The 16,965-nt window shown below is 43.2% G+C and overlaps 1 protein-coding gene across 1 annotated transcript in view; it reads left to right on the forward strand.

The window, feature by feature from the left end:
• Window positions 1–7,090: 7,090 nt before the first annotated feature.
• Window positions 7,091–16,965, forward strand: part of dstyk (dual serine/threonine and tyrosine protein kinase) — a 23,282-nt gene continuing 13,407 nt past the window's right edge. Inside the window, exons 1-2 of the mRNA XM_077530197.1 lie at window positions 7,091–7,936; window positions 12,800–13,209. Coding sequence (XP_077386323.1) covers window positions 7,708–7,936; window positions 12,800–13,209 — 639 coding nt within the window. The 5' untranslated portion in view covers window positions 7,091–7,707. The remainder of the gene's footprint in view (window positions 7,937–12,799; window positions 13,210–16,965) is intronic.

Raw genomic sequence — 16,965 nt, forward strand, 5'->3', positions numbered from 1 at the left:
AAAATTCAATAACACAGTAGGCCCAAGTATTAATCAAAAACTAGGCAGAGGTTTTATTCCTATAAAGTATATTTAATATAATGTTATTATAAACCACAGTAACATTATGGAACGTTCTATGTGCCATCTAGTGGAAGAGCACTAACGTTGCTATCATAAACAGATTATAACATATTTGTAGGAAATAAAATACAGTATATGATGATTTTCAGATTGGTTAAATGGAAGTGGACAATTTGGCACAGCGGTTGGGGGGGATCTCAATTCTTTAGCATTTATAAGGGATTAAAAAAAATAATACTGTATTCAGTAGAAAATAAGCCATTGCAAGTGGCATTGCAACTTGTATCCACAAGAGATCACCATCTAGTCATCTCGTCCTAACACTTATCTCCATGGATTAAAAAACAACAAAAACATCACAGAGTGAGCTGCGCTTGCTCTTTCACACACAAAATAAAACTATATCTGTGATAACTATATCTGTGTGTGAACCATGAATCGCCTTTCTATTTCCCATAATGATAAAATGTCATTTATTTGATCTCATGTCAGCATTTAATCTCATTTCTCATTTGAGCTTTCTATTTGATCTCACAAAAGAAAAACTCGTGCATGGAGTGGAACCCTACTAACTTTGTTTAAAATTTGCGAACAGGAACATTTTTATTTTGTTTTTAACTATAACATAATTATTTTTGGGCACACAACATAATTAATTACGACTGTCTTTCTTCTCGCACAATCAAGACACTTCCATCAAATGACAATTTAATAGCTGTGCAGTAGTAAAGTGCTGTACTGAGCTCATACATTGTGCTATGTGTGACAGTGGTTACTACATTCTATTTCACAATATTCATGTATGTGTTATTCAAATGTTAATAACACATTTGTGAATTGTCATTAAATAGTTAAACGTTTTTTTTGTTGTAATTATTATTAACACAGGGATAAAGCATGTACAGTACATGTCAAATGTTTACCCACAATTTCACATTCTCTGGAATGAGAAGTTGTGTCATTACCTTTAAGTGTTTGTCAAAATGGAATAACATGTTAGTCAAAATGGAATCACACATTCTATTTCTAATTGAGCAATTAAATACAATACACGTGTTCTCTCCACTTTAATTAATAAATTACGCGTTAACCTCTGTCACGCCGCCACCAGAGTGGCGGGTCAAGCTTTTATTTGTCACAGTCAGGTTCCTGTTTTATTTTGAAATTACTAACTCTCATCTCATCCCAGGTCACTTACCCTTCCTGCAGCTCACTGATTACCGGTCCACGCCCATGATCACCACCACCTGTTCCCAATCAACCCGGACATAAAAGCCACCTGCATTCTCCCCTCCGTTGCCGAAGTGTCACATCTCAGTGCATGGAAGCGTCCTCACAGTCCTTGTTTCACAGTCCTTGTTCGATGTCTTGCCTTGCCTTGTCTTGCGCCCTTAGTTTGCCCCTTGTTTTCCTCCCTAGCGGAGCGCCTTTAGTTGTCCCTGTTTTTGAGTGCCCTTGTTTATTCTCCAGTTTGGAGCTCCTTTTGTTCTGCCTTTTTTCCCTCCTTGAGAGGTGTTTTTTGGTTCGTTGGATTAAAGCTGCAGCCTTGTTGGCCAACTTACACTCTGCGTCTGAGTCCTACCTCCTCGCATCGTGTCAGTACACTTCGGCCAGCATGGACCCAGCGGAGAAGTTGAAGGCTGCACTTCGACGACAGGCCGTCCGCCTGTCGCACACGGAGGAGGCCCAGCAGGCTATGGTCACCCGGATGGGAGAGCTCGCTGGACAGGTGCAGGAGTTAGTGAGCTACCTGCAACACTCCAAGCCGATCGTCACGAAACCAGAGACCGCAGAACCACCGATCCCGACTCCAGCCTTGGCCGGGGCTGGAATGAGACTGGCTCTCCCGGAGCGATACTCGGGAGACCAAGGACAATGTCAGGCATTCCTGACCGAATGCGACTTACACTTTGAACTCTCGCCACAGGCTTTCCCCACCGACCGTTCCCGAGTGGCCTTCATGATTTCCCACCTGACGGGACGAGCCAGAGACTGGGCCACCGCGGAATGGGCACGGCACTCCCCGACTTGCTCAACTGCAGCCGGGTTTAGCAGGGCACTTCGTCTTGTTTTCGATCCCACCAACATGGATCGGGAAAGGACTCGAGAGCTAAGCAACCTCACACAAGGCCGAGAATCGGTTAATGACTATGCGATCCGATTCCGAACTCTAGCGGCCAAGAGTGGCTGGAATGAGACAGCTCTCGTTGATCATTTTTTGAAGGGGCTCTCCGTCGCTATGCAAGAACTCCTACTACCCGTGGACTTACCTAGCGACTTGGACTCATTGATCGCGCTGGCCATCCGCACCGATCACCGGAGGCGAGATCTCATGTATACCAGCGGACACCATCGAAGGACCGGCTCAGGATTCTTTCGGCACCCCACAGCAAGGGAATCACCACAAGGGGCACTTCCCCAGTCATCCACCGCGGGGAGGCCCAGCGAGAGTGGCGAGGAGCCAATGCAGCTTGACCGCGCCCGACTGACTCACCAGGAACGCCAGCGACGTCGTCAAGAGGGGCGATGCTACTATTGTGGAGAAAAAGGACATTTGGTGGTAGCTTGTCCTACCAAGCGAGGTCCTCCGGTGGGTTCTGAGACTCGGAAACAGGTCAAGAACCGAAAACTCACGCACATCACGATTTCCTGCAATGACATTTCCACAGACTTGCTAGCTCTCATTGACTCTGGAGCAGACGAGAGCCTCATGGATTGGGGTCTGGTGGAAAAATTGCAGGCAGGCACGGAGCCACTTTCCACCCATATGAGGGCCAGGGCGCTCAATGGGAAAGACTTATTTCTCATCACGCATGTCACAGAGCCACTCGAGATTCACATTGGGCAGCACAGAGAACTCCTTCGTTTTCATGTCTTCCGCTCCCCATCACACACACTGGTCCTGGGACACCCCTGGTTGCAGTTGCACAACCCCCGCATCGACTGGCGATCGGGGCAAGTCCTGGACTGGGGAAAGGACTGTGAACATCATGGGTTGGAGCGGCCAGCGGCAGAGGCACCTCCCGCTGCCGTCCGACAGGTGACTCTTGTGAATGACCAGGAATACCCGGACCTGAACACCGTTCCCACCTGCTATCATCCTCTCAGGGAGGTGTTCAGCAAAACCAAGGCCATGTCACTTCCTCCACATCGATCCTATGACTGTGCAATTGAGCTGATTCCTGGGTCTTCCATTCCCAAAGGGAGATTGTACTCGGTTTCGGGCCCCGAACGCAAGGCCTTGAACGAGTACATCGACACGTCTTTGAAAGCAGGACTTATCCGGCCATCGTCATCGCCAGCTGGAGCTGGTTTTTTCTTTGTGGGCAAGAAGGATGGCTCATTACGCCCTTGTATTGACTACAGCCCCCTGAATGAAATCACAGTCAAGAACCGTTATCCTCTGCCTCTGATGTCCTCAGTGTTTGACCAGCTCCAGCAAGCCAAGGTGTTCACCAAGTTAGATCTTCGCAACGCCTATCATCTCGTCCGTATTCGTGCAGGGGATGAGTGGAAGACCGGTTTCAATACTCCCCGAGGCCACTACGAATACTTAGTCATGCCCTTTGGACTCACGAATGCGCCAGCAGTTTTCCAGGCCATGATTAATGACGTGCTCAAGGACTTCATCGATCAGTTCGTATATGTTTATCTGGACGACATATTAATCTACTCACCGGACTTGAAAACCCACCAGCACCATGTCACCCAAGTCTTGAAACGCCTGCTGGATCACCAACTCTACGTAAAGGCTGAGAAGAGCCTTTTCCACACAGACACCATCTCATTTCTAGGATTCGTTGTATCCCCGGGCAAGGTCGAGATGGAGTCAGAGAAGGTCAGCGCAGTCAGGGACTGGCCCACACCTGAATCCAGGAAAAAGGTGCAACAATTCCTGGGATTCGCCAACTTTTACAGACGCTTCATCCGCAACTTCAGCACCATCGCAGCTCCACTCCATGCCTTGACCTCCCCACAGCAACGCTTCACCTGGACCCCGGAAGCCAACACTGCATTCAATGAACTCAAGAAACGATTCACAGAGGCCCCGATACTCAGAGTTCCTGATCCTACCCGCCAGTTCGTGGTCGAGGTAGATGCCTCCAATCTGGGTATCGGGGCCGTCCTATCCCAAAGGAGCCAGGAAGATGGGAAGGTGCACCCCTGTGCATTTTTGTCCCGAAAGCTCTCCAAGGCTGAGCGCAATTACAGCGTGGGAGACCGAGAATTGCTGGCTGTCAAAGTCGCCTTGGAAGAGTGGAGGCACTGGCTGGAGGGCGCAGAACACCCCTTCATCATCTGGACAGACCACCGCAACCTGGAATACCTACGTCACGCCAAAAGACTGAACCCACGACAGGCCAGGTGGTCATTGTTTTTTAACAGATTCTCGTTTTCTCTAACTTACAGACCCGGAAGCAAGAATGTCAAAGCAGATGCTCTTTCACGAATTCATGACCCTGAAACCACAGCAATCGAACCAGAACCCATCCTGCCTAAAGACTGCATAATAGGAACCATGTCATGGCAAATAGAAGAGGAGGTCAAGGAGGCACTCCAGGACACAGTCACGCCGAAGGAGTGTCCACCACGGCGGCTTTTCGTTCCGGAGACCCTAAGAGCACAGGTGATCGACTGGGCGCACACCTCACGTCTGTCTTGTCACCCAGGTACTCGCAGGACCCTGTTCGCTGTCGCCCGGAGGTTCTGGTGGCCTTCTATGGAAACCTCGGTGCAGGAATACATCAAGGCTTGCCCAGTTTGTGCCAGGAATAAAGTATCGACTCAACCAAGGATGGGTCTCCTCCAGCCACTGCCGATTCCCTCAAGACCCTGGGCGGAGATTTCTATGGACTTTGTTACTGGACTTCCCACTTCACATGGTAAAACCACAATACTCACAGTTGTCGACCGCTTTTCAAAGATGGCCCGCTTTATCCCATTACCCAAGCTTCCCTCAGCCAAGAGAACCGCCGAAGTCATGATCGACCAAGTGTTCAGGGTTCATGGATTCCCGCGGCACATAGTGTCGGACCGCGGTCCCCAGTTTGTTTCTCGTTTTTGGAGGGAGTTCTGCAGAGCCATAGGGGCAAAGGCGAACCTAACCTCAGGTTACCACCCGGAGGCCAATGGACAAGCTGAGAGGCTCAACCAACAGCTGGAAACCGGTCTCCGATGCCTCGTCTCCCAAAACCCTTCCTCTTGGAGCAAGAACCTGGTATGGGTCGAACTAGCTCATAACTCCTTACCCACCTCTGCCACAGGAATCACGCCGTTTAAATGTGTTCACGGATACGATCCACCGTACTTCGCGGACCTGGAGGAGGAAGCCTCAGTCCCCTCGGTTCTCGCCATGGTCCGCAGATGTCGCCGAATCTGGTCAGCAGCTCGACTGGCACTACAGCGTCAAGGCGACAGGGTGAAAAGAGCTGCTGACCGGAAGAGGAAGGCCGCACCCCAATACCAGCCAGGCCAAAAGGTATGGCTTTCCACGAAACACCTTCATCTCAAAGTACCATGTCCAAAGTTGGCCCCTAGATTCGTGGGGCCATTTCCGATTGCCAAGACTATAGGCCCTGCCGCCGTGCGCCTTCGCCTACCTCGATCCCTCCGCACCCACCCCACCTTCCACGTGAGCCAGGTCAAGCCAGTCCAGGACAGTTCCCTGGTCCCGCCCGAGCCCGCGCCGCCCCCTCCGGAGATGGTGGAGGGGGGCCCGGTCTATAAAGTGAGAAAGTTGTTGGACGTCAGAAAGCGGGGCCGGGGACACCAATACCTGGTGGATTGGGAGGGTTACGGGCCAGAAGAGAGGCAGTGGGTGCCTGCCCGGTTCATCGTGGACCCCTCCCTCATCGACGAATTCTATGATGAACACCCCGAGATTCCTGGGCCGTCGAGAGCCGGCCGTTGAGGGGGGGGTACTGTCACGCCGCCACCAGAGTGGCGGGTCAAGCTTTTATTTGTCACAGTCAGGTTCCTGTTTTATTTTGAAATTACTAACTCTCATCTCATCCCAGGTCACTTACCCTTCCTGCAGCTCACTGATTACCGGTCCACGCCCATGATCACCACCACCTGTTCCCAATCAACCCGGACATAAAAGCCACCTGCATTCTCCCCTCCGTTGCCGAAGTGTCACATCTCAGTGCATGGAAGCGTCCTCACAGTCCTTGTTTCACAGTCCTTGTTCGATGTCTTGCCTTGCCTTGTCTTGCGCCCTTAGTTTGCCCCTTGTTTTCCTCCCTAGCGGAGCGCCTTTAGTTGTCCCTGTTTTTGAGTGCCCTTGTTTATTCTCCAGTTTGGAGCTCCTTTTGTTCTGCCTTTTTTCCCTCCTTGAGAGGTGTTTTTTGGTTCGTTGGATTAAAGCTGCAGCCTTGTTGGCCAACTTACACTCTGCGTCTGAGTCCTACCTCCTCGCATCGTGTCAACCTCACGTTTATGTTTAATTTCATTAATAGCTGAAACCATAATGATGTGCATTAAATTAATTACAACTGTGAAAACAAATGTATGCATTAATTTACAATGATAAGGAATTACATGAATGCAATTTTTTTTATAAAGGTAAGTTAATGGCTCATTGAAGTGATAATAACGGCGTAATCATGTATTTAATTTTGGCACTTGTGATCGATCTTCCATAACGTTGAAGGTGCTATTTTTGTAGTTAGGCCAGTCTGTCAATAGAGGGAGCTAAATGATGTATGGAAACTTGACACAATGGCGGAACTGGATGATAATTTTTGCAGGATATGTTCATGAAGTTATTTTTATTTGGGGTGATTGTGTGCGTGATTAAGTAGAGTTCCAGATAGATACAGTCTCATATGGAAACATTTGGGATGGAACTAATCATTCGGTCAATGGAATTGTAGCTGTAAGTCAAAAATAATGTTCAAATACGGTTAAATTAGAGTGTCGAAATGCAATCGAAACGTTTGTATTTCCATTTTATGGGCTTGTAAACGAGGAAACGAAAAGCAAAAGAAATAAAACGGCATAGGAATACATTGCCCATGATGCCTTTCGCTACCGGGACCCCGCCCTCTACTTTCCATAACTTCAATCTGTCGGATTTTCTGTTTTGCTGTGATTTGATGGCTTGTTGGTATCCGCAGGACTTGCTCCCTCGTCCTGCGCCCCATTAGGCGACCCTCTGCTTCTTCGTCCACCGCGAGAGACACTAAACATACTTTTGAATTCGCAGCGTTGTTGGAAAGATGTACGTTGCTTCATCTCGGTCTGCGGGACTTTAGGAAGATATTTCTCCCCGAAGCGTCACCAGGAAGACTCCCACGTTTTTTTTTCTCTGCACACGGGCCGTGTGGGTCCGGAGACAAGAGAGGACAGAGAGGTGGTTATCACCGAGCCGTATGGCTGTCAAGTTGTTGCAGGGCTCATTTACTGGACCTGAAAGGCTATGAGTGTCGTGCCAGGCCAAGACGTGGGCGGACAGGCGATGCCAACTGGCTAACAACGCTAACCCAGGCGGGGATTACCATGCGGACGCGCACTATTTAGCACATTTCTCGACTTCCCTCCCTTTGCTTTTTCAAAACACATTTCACTGTTGTCCGACAACCGAGACAAAATGCAGCCGTAACGACGGTTGAAGTCGGTAAGCTAGCTCTTGTTGTCGCTGCCATGTCGCAGAAGCTAGGAGCACACAAGTTGGCCATGGAGGGGAACGTTCAGCAAAAGAACACCCCGCTAACTCGGGAGCTCACGCGGATATTCAGCAGCTACAACAAACACTCGGCACTGCTCAAGAAGAACCTCAAGGAGACCAATGCCTTCTTCCGGGAAATTAGGCAGAACTACAGCAACGCGTGTGCATCAGCCATGAGCTCGGAGTCAGCTTCTCTGGAAGCAGGTGGGTCAACATCCTTCTGCAGCATCCTTGCAAACACGCATATACATATTGTGCTCATTGATGATTTGTGTACGCCAGTTATAGCCAACCACTGTTTGAATTTACCGATCTAATTTAATTGGTTGAAAATAAATTGGTCATACCTCATTGTTCATCTATCTATGCCAGCGCCGTATAGTGACAAGAAGAACAATTAAATGGTTTTCCACTAAGTGGCACAACGTTCAGTTCACCTGTGTATGCACCTGTTGTATTCGTGGCGTGCTACAGAATACAGTGGTGCCTTGAGATACGAGTGGCAAGATACGAATCGTTGGACGGACGATTTTGGGCTCTGACTTGCGAGCCCAAATTTGAGATGCGAGCGCAGTAAGTCCTCAACGAACTCCACTCAATTCACAACAAGCAGTAGTTTGGCAGTTCGTAAACAGGTCTTCAGTAGTGTAGATTGCCACTCCCAGTTGAAGCTTTCTGTCAAACTAAACAAAACAAAGACGTTTGTACACGTTTGTTTAAAACAGTGGCTGTGCTGTCGGAAAGGCTATTTAGCTTAATGCTAACAAACATCGTCAAACACCCTAGATGGGTAGAGCTCTGCTTCTACTAACAATTGTTTTAATAATTAACATGACAGTAATTTTTTCGATGAATCAGATTAAAATAAGTTCAAGATTTTTTTTTTTTAATTTTCATTTCTTTATTTAAAAAAACAGGACATTATTCAATTGACAGTGCAGAAAAATGCACAAACATTACTATTCAGCTGCTGATTTGGTTGGTAACGTGCCAGAAATTGGGCAAAAATGTTGATCATTGTTTTCCAAATTAAAAGCATTTTATTTTGAAAAAAAAAAAAATCACTCTGCTTTCATGGAGTTTAATTGTTTTGTGTTCAACTAAACCGGCCCAGATTCCACACTGAGTACAAATACATTTGTGAGATCAACATTATTTCAGCATATACTGAATACTTTTTGTGACATTTTTCTTCGGTTCAGCGAGGGATTTTTTTTTTTTAATGTGAAATAGTGTCTCAAGAAAGGCACGCAATTTCCAGAAAAGCCATCCTGAGAGCAAGGAGATTTGAACATATGGGCTGACTCAGTCAGAGTGTTAACACTACAGAGGGTTTTCTGTATACACTGAATCATGTTTGATACTGTATATACTGTAATCTCACTGGACATATCATTGGATGCACAGATTATGCCTTAACAAAGCTAGTAATGATCAGTTTTGTTGGACTCTTACGGAAAGGTATGGAATTAATAATTGCGAATGTGTTATTGTTTTTAGTGACGTATCATACTGACAAGATGTTCTATCTATTCGTGGAGTGTTTTTTTTTTTTTTTTTTTTTTTTACATTATTTAATGTTTTAATTAAATATATATATATATTTCATTTCATTAGATTTTAAAATGTGCACATTTATTTGCTAACTCAAATTAAGTGTCATGATGACAGTCTGCATGGCTGATTGAACATTATTTTGTGTGTTGCATCCTTCTCCATTCTCTCATATGTCCATTAAGATGCAATGTCTGCAAGTATATAGTTATACTGTTGATTATGTTTTTATTCTGATTGGCTGTCCACCAATCCAGAGTCTTCCCTTGCCATTGCCCAAAGTCAGCGGGGATAGGCTCCAGTTTACGCTCGACCCTAACAAGGACAAAATCAAAAAAAAAATTTTCCCCCCCTCAATTAGATTGCGCATGTGAGCTCTGTTGCGACTAATTTAGTAATTTCCTCTAGATGGGATGTGATGTGTTGGGAGATAATGACTTCAAAAGATGTTCGTTTTCAAATATTCAGTGAATGATTCAACCCTTCCAAATGGCACCCACCCCCAAATGGCACACACCTGTGTATAAAGACTAAGCGCTTGCTGCTCATAATAATCTTCATCTTGGACTGAACAGTGCCAAACATTAGATGAGTCATACTCAACAGAAAGCACGGGATAATGCTCCCTTTCATGGGAGCAGCAGAGCACGTGTCCTCACTTTCTAAAACAGTAGATTCATCCGGCCTTACATACAGTGCCCTCCAAAAGTATTGAAGCAGTACGGCAAAATTGATATCATAGTATAAAGTTGCATCTCTTCACAGTAACAGTATATATTAGGGGTGTGAATTGCCTAGTACCTGACGATTCGATTCGTATCACGATTCACAGGTCACGATTCGATTCGATACCGATTAATCCCGATACGAATGGTCACGATTCGATACCGATTAATCCCGATACGAATTTATAAGTCGATTGTTGCGATTTTTTTCCATTCAAATTTAGAAAATACTATCAGTAAATTTGTACATGTACACTGTAAGATTTGTATGAATGTATTTATCTAAAACTTGCGGCTTATAACCGTGAGCCACTGTACACAAACAGTTTGCAATCTGTTTCACATTTGAACAGCATTAAAATAAAAATATTAAGGCTTAATGTGCCGTTCATATAACATTCTTCCATGCTCAAGGTGTGAATCCTAAAAAAAAAAAAAAAAAAAAAAAAAAAAAAAAAAAAAAAAAAAATCACAAAAAAAAAATCGATTCTGCCGATTATTGAATCGATTCGAGAATCGCGCGATGTAGTATCGCGATATATCGCCGAATCGATTTTTTTTTTTAACACCCCTAGTATATATCATCTAATCGTGTCTTAATAGGCTAGTTTAGATATGTAGTGACAGAGAAGCCAAATTGACCAAATAAATAACATAGATATAACAGTTGGGATAACATTTATTGTGTAAATCTCAAGTAGTTTAGCACTAGCAAGTTAGCAATCCCTCGTGCAAAATAGTACAGACTAAAAACGTAATGTTTTAAAATAAAAGAATGCAACTGGATTTTAGTTAATTTAAAAAAAATAATTTATTCAAATATCTGTGCCAATGGCTTAATTATCCTTTACCAATTCTGTTTTCAACTTGCACAATTAATTAATAAGATCTCAAACATCAAAATGAACACACAAGCACTAATATTGACATTTTGCAACTGCATTTGGATAGCTTAGCAATTAGCATAGCTTTGCTTTCTTTCTCCTGTTACTGTTACTTTTGATCTGAATCCCAGCTGCAATTATCTTAGTAAAAACAACAAACCAAAGGAATTGACCTTGCCCTTCCGATAATTTGGAGGGGAGTGGGGACTTTATCTCAACTTAAAATAGCATCACATGATGTCAAGCGATTGTCCTACTTAAGTCTGGTTCAGTATGTTATATGGAGCTTGAAGTTGCAATCCATGGGCCACTTTTAAGCATTGGCGGTTTGTGCTGTGCCTGTGTTAGATCCAGGAATGCATACCAATCACTATCAATGGTCCAGTAATGAGGCGAGAAGAAACATTTTTAATCTTGTGCCACTTTCTTCTGTTCCTTATGTAACCGTTTCAGACTGTGCTGAGTCACGCTGACGCAAAGCCAGTATGTTGGGTGCTCGATTGATTGCCTTGCATAGTGACTTTGATCCCAGAAAATATGCAATTACACACGTTTGTCTGTCTATATATTGCCTCTGTCACACAGACATCCTGCAGAATTCCCCTCAGAGCTCTAACATCATGTGGCATTTATCCAGAGCGCAGTGTCAATGGGCAATGAAGCATGAAATCATGATGCTCAACCTGTTTAATTCTTGAGATTCTATTTCATTGTTAGTAGTTTTTTTCTGTAGAGTGCTATTTTTATTATTAAAAAAAACAAAAAAAACACACATTTTTTGTTTTTTGTTTTCCTGTAGAGTGCTATTTTTATTATAAAATAAATAAATAAATGAATAAATAAATAAAAACGGATTTTTGTTGGTGTTCTATGTGGGGCTGGATCTAGAACTATCGAATATTTTTAGACTTCTAGTTCTGTTTTGTTTAGTGATTTTAAAATAGGGGGATTGATGACCAAGCTTTTTGAAACTGATTCAGTTACCGGTTCGGTCATTGTAAGTAAAAACAGAAAAGTTAGCAAAAGTCTTGTTTTATTTTATTAACTCATTCACTCCCAGCCATTTTCACTGAAGCAACTCCCTCCGCTCCCGGATGTTTTACTGGATTTTGACTGATTTTGCTACTGCTATAAAAACATTGACTCTACCAAAGGAAAGAAAAACAATAAAAATATTTGTATCTGTTACCGTTTTGCAGTAATTAGCATTAGAATATAGCTAAGTTTCATCATTATTCACAAACCAGTTGAAAACTCTGGGGAAAAGAGCTTGCTGCAACATGGCCCTGGCTGATCTCTTATACTCTGCTGCCACCTGCTGGCCGTTTTTTGTAATAACTACCATTGCTTTAAGCGAACTTTCAGGTCAGAAGCTGCATTATGCGCTAGCATATAAAAAAAATACGTTTTTGGGACCGTGGTACTATATAAAATGGGACGTTTTTACACATTGTTGGGAGCAAATGAGTTAAACACAAAAAATAGTCACTCTGCTTTTATGAAGGACTACATAAATCTATGATACTGTTAAGATGCTGACATCTGAGTATTTGGTCAATTCTAAGTTAAACATTGACTCCAAATGATTACTCTATTATTAAAATAATTTCATAATCAATTACGGTACTTGTCAATTAACCAATTAATTTTGACAGCTCTAGCTGGAACAGATTAATGGCATTTCTATACATGTCAATGGAAACATATTGAACTTTACACCAATTCAAAAATCTTGAAAAAAAATAATCTAAAAATCCAGTTTTATTTATATGGTTTATTTTTATGGGACTATGTTGTATGCAGGTCGCGGGTGGATCTTGATCGTAACTCCCACGATAAACGGGGAATCACTGTAGAAATGGATGTGCTTGTTGATTTAATTAACTTTTTGTCTCTCTCCACAGGGCAATTGAGCTGCATCGCTTTCCCCAGTCATGAAGAAGAATTTCTCCGCAACACTGTGGGCGCTGCCCCATACATTTTGGTGCTGGGCCAGAACTGCACCGCCCGCTACCAGCTGCTCAACTGCCTGCTGGGAGAGCGACTGCTGCCGCTGGGCCCCGAGGCCGGCGAGGCTTGCGGAGGCGTCCAGGGCACGCCGTGCAAGAGGCGCAAGTTGTGTTTCACCCACGGCAGACAGACGCGACTCAGCCTGGCGCTGCCCGGCCAGTACGAGCTGGTGCACCAGTTGGCGGCCAACCGCGGCCGTTGGGATACGGTGCCACGCGAAGACTTGGAGATCCACGAGGAATGCGAGGACCCGGCGCACAGGTTGGCCGAGCTGGAGATCACCCTGCATCATCCTTTACTTCAGGTTGGTTTTTATGAACGCAATCCATATTTGTTCACAACTTTCCGGTTACTTTCAGTTACTGATGAAAGCCAAATGAGCTGGCCTCAATTAATGTCATTAGATTTGGGCAAAGTCACACATAAAGACTTTTATTTATGGGGAGTGAGTCAATATTTGAGGAATGTTTGGAATTTTTCACTTTGCAAACAATGGATGAAATTCAATTCACGTTTGAAGAGTGAAACATTTTGTTTGGAGGTTCATCACATATAAGATGTATTTTGCTGTGAAGTGGAACGCCCTAAAATTAAACATAACTATGATCAATTCTGTGATGACGTTCGTCTTCCAATTAGTTCTAGCTTCAAAACATTTTTAATCTATAATTATAATTGAATTAATCCTTTCCATGGTTTGACTGTTGGCATCATAAAATCTTCACCCTGTGTAATAATAATAATAATAATAGTAATTAAAAAAAAAAAAAACATTCATCAGGAGTTGATGTCACAGTAAACAATAAATAAACATCAATTATGCATCATTGATTGTACAGTACAATTTACTAGCAAGCAACAATAGAAAATTGCAGTGAGTGGGATTATCCTGTGTGCCTGGGATATGAGTCTTTTCTCACTAACCTGTTAACTTAGTCAAACTGCTGACTGGGATGTTAAAAAAAAAAAAAAAATTTTTTATTTATTTCTGCACTTAACTGCAACATGATTTTAAAAATGGAGTTAGCACTCTCTAATTCTTAATCATTTTTTTATGTGTGAATGCGTGCCAAAGCTCACACTCGAGCATATTGACGGAACACATCTCCCTTTAGTTTTGGTTACATACTTGAATTTTTTTTTAAATGCACTTTTTATTTCATTTGCTGCCCTGACTTTCTTTTATTTTTATTTTTATTTTTTTTATACTTTTTTTAATGTATCGTGGACATCTATGGAACAATAAAGTTGTTGTGCCTCTATGTGCGTTAGGCTTGCAAACATTCAGGGAACTTTCAACTTGGTGGTGCGATTGGTTTGCACTCAGTGGATGTCAATGTGTGTCCTAAGAAGCACCAACAATCAAATGAAGCTCATTATTTCATGGCCTGTGTGACTGGATTCCACTCCACAGTGGTTCTTATCAACAAGGGCACACATCTGCATGTGTACGTACAGCTTATTAAAAAAAAAAAAAAAAAAAAAAGTCTATTGCCAATCCTTATTCAAAATCTTGGCCTCTTGGCTATCCAGTCATAATTTCAGATCAGTGTTTCTGGCTCTGTGGCCAATGCAATTTTCCTCTTTGTCTTCATTTGTGGCAAGACAAAAATCGCACCAAGCCAAAAAAGAAAAACACTTGTGTAATTAAGCCTTGGAGTCGTCACTTAGCCAAAGTCTCATAAGATAAGCTGACATCTCACATGACGTCAGGCACAATGGTGGCTCGACCTCCTTTTTTCTGCTTGAATTATGAGGCATTTTCAATCATGATGTTGGTTTAAATTTGAATCGGGTGATTTTTAGTAAATGTGGCAACCACCGTTAATATTGTTTTGAGTCATCACTTATTTTTGGTAATTTGTGTTTTCAGTGCTAGACTGATTACTGAGCAAAGCTATTCTCGGTTTTAGGAATACTGTACATGCTTTAATTCTCTTGTAGGTTCGGCTAACTTGGTGAAGTTATGTGGGAAAAATGTTAAATTCATGTTCACAGTTTTACAAACCTGCACTCATGAAAGCCGCAAAATCCGAATGAGCTGGCGGGGGGAGTGAATCAATTTTTAGGACGGTAAGTGCTCAGTCACGTGTGAGGTGGAAAATTTTTGTCATCCAGTTGCTGCAAATCCCTCATGTCAAACTCAGAGACGCCAAGCCTGGTGTCTGCCTCAGGGCAGCCCACTCTCCTCACCCCTTTACGTAATGCTGCTGGTCTGGTGCGATTCACATGACTAGGTCGTGTTGGGGAGAAAAAAAAAAATCTCCAAAACTCCTTTGCTATGAAAAAGTTGCCATAGATACAACCAAATCCTCGGCATCTGGAAATATTTCTGTAGCTGTGTCGCTAGAAAAGTGCATGGTCTGAAGCACATGTATTGTAGCCTTAGGGTCTTAACAATGCAAAACAAGTTGAAATTCAGTGGAATCTTTTTCATCAGTGTTCACTGTTCGTAATCACATGTTGCTTCAAATATTTTGCATCTGACCTCAATTCGTGATCAGAGATTATCAACCATATTTCTGTTCTAATTTTAGTTCTGTGTATGTGAAGTTGATGTATGTTGTCAGACGTTGCGAATGGAAATGCCTGGAAGCTTGCTTTTAAGAAGGTGTGGAAGATTTTCACGCGCCAGTTCATGAGCACATGTTCCTTCTTAGGGACTAAACCAGCCTGAGGTTTCTGCTCATTGAAAGAGAGATTAGCGCGTTTGGGTCGGTGTTGTGAAGGCACAGAATCTCTCTGCTCACTGTGGTATTCATTCACACACCGTTGCCACAGTTGCAGCCACATGTGGATGAGGAGACACTTGCTAATTAGTCCTCCTAGCATCGCTCTGTGTCGGCACCCAAAGGGTCCAAAGAAGTTCTCGTGTTTCTTTTGAAAGGCGCATAACGTGTCAGAGCTCCACGAATTCGCACACGACAGTCAACTTGTTAACAAATGCCTGCAACGTTAGCAATCATGCTGTGAAAAAAAACAAAAAAACAATACATTAATTAATCATTAAAAAAAGAAAATAATTCCCACGATTAATAGGTGTCTCTCCTTTTTCAATTGGGACAATCTTTTTTTTGTCTGGTGGCTGGAAAAGCCATCAGCTGGGTGATACTGCCCTCTAATGGATTATCAGTGCAATGCATGTGTCAGATCATATACGTCAGGTTTTTAATGGGAAACAAAAAACATTATACACATGAATTGGAGGGATCAGAATGTCTTGTATTTAATATGATACGTTTGGCATTATTAATTAAAGCAACCGCAAACCTTGAGCATCTTTGTTCTTTCTCTGACTTGCTCACTGGCAGTCACGTCCCTGGCTGAGTGTGTGCGTCTGCAAAACAAATACGGCAAAACATGGCTTTGGGCGGCGCAAATATGGTTTTAAAATTAGCTAGAAGAGTTAGATTTTTTCGCCCCCAGCTCTTAAAAAAAAAAAAAAAAAAAAAAAAAAAAAGAAAAAAGAAGAAGAAGCCAACCACACTGACTTTTTCTTGCAAGCTCTTTGTTGAAATCAAATTCAAACACTGTATTGATCTGGATGCTTGCAGGCTATCTTTGTTCCAGAAAGGCAGCTCGGTTGGTGTTTCTTGGGGACGGGACTGACTGTCTCCTTTGTGTTCCTATGTCTGCCTCTTTACCATCATGACCTCGCTCCCAAGCTTGTTTTTGTTGTCTATTTATTCAAGGGTTAGGCAAATCAACAGTAGGTATTAGTTGCAGACTTCCCACAGATACAACATGAATTTACAGCAGAAGTGCTAAAGTCGGATGTTATCTGCTCATTGTGAATGTTTACATCATGAAAATTTTGATTTACCAGTTTAGGTTAAAATAACCAAATTGTTAGTATACTACTTTGAATAGCCAGAAATGTGTTCAATGGCCTTATTTTGCTCTGAACTCCCTGCCAAAGAAGATAATCTTGTTCTCAAGCTGCATGTTTGCCTACATCGGCTTAAGTTGGAGCGTTGTCTCTCAATTGGCTGCCTAATGTCAAACGGTGAGTCATAAAACAACAATGAGCTAAAACAGATCATGGAAGAGTGTAATGTGG

The sequence above is a fragment of the Festucalex cinctus genome, chromosome 8 (genome assembly GCF_051991245.1).
Source record: "Festucalex cinctus isolate MCC-2025b chromosome 8, RoL_Fcin_1.0, whole genome shotgun sequence".
Taxonomy (NCBI): domain Eukaryota; kingdom Metazoa; phylum Chordata; class Actinopteri; order Syngnathiformes; family Syngnathidae; genus Festucalex; species Festucalex cinctus.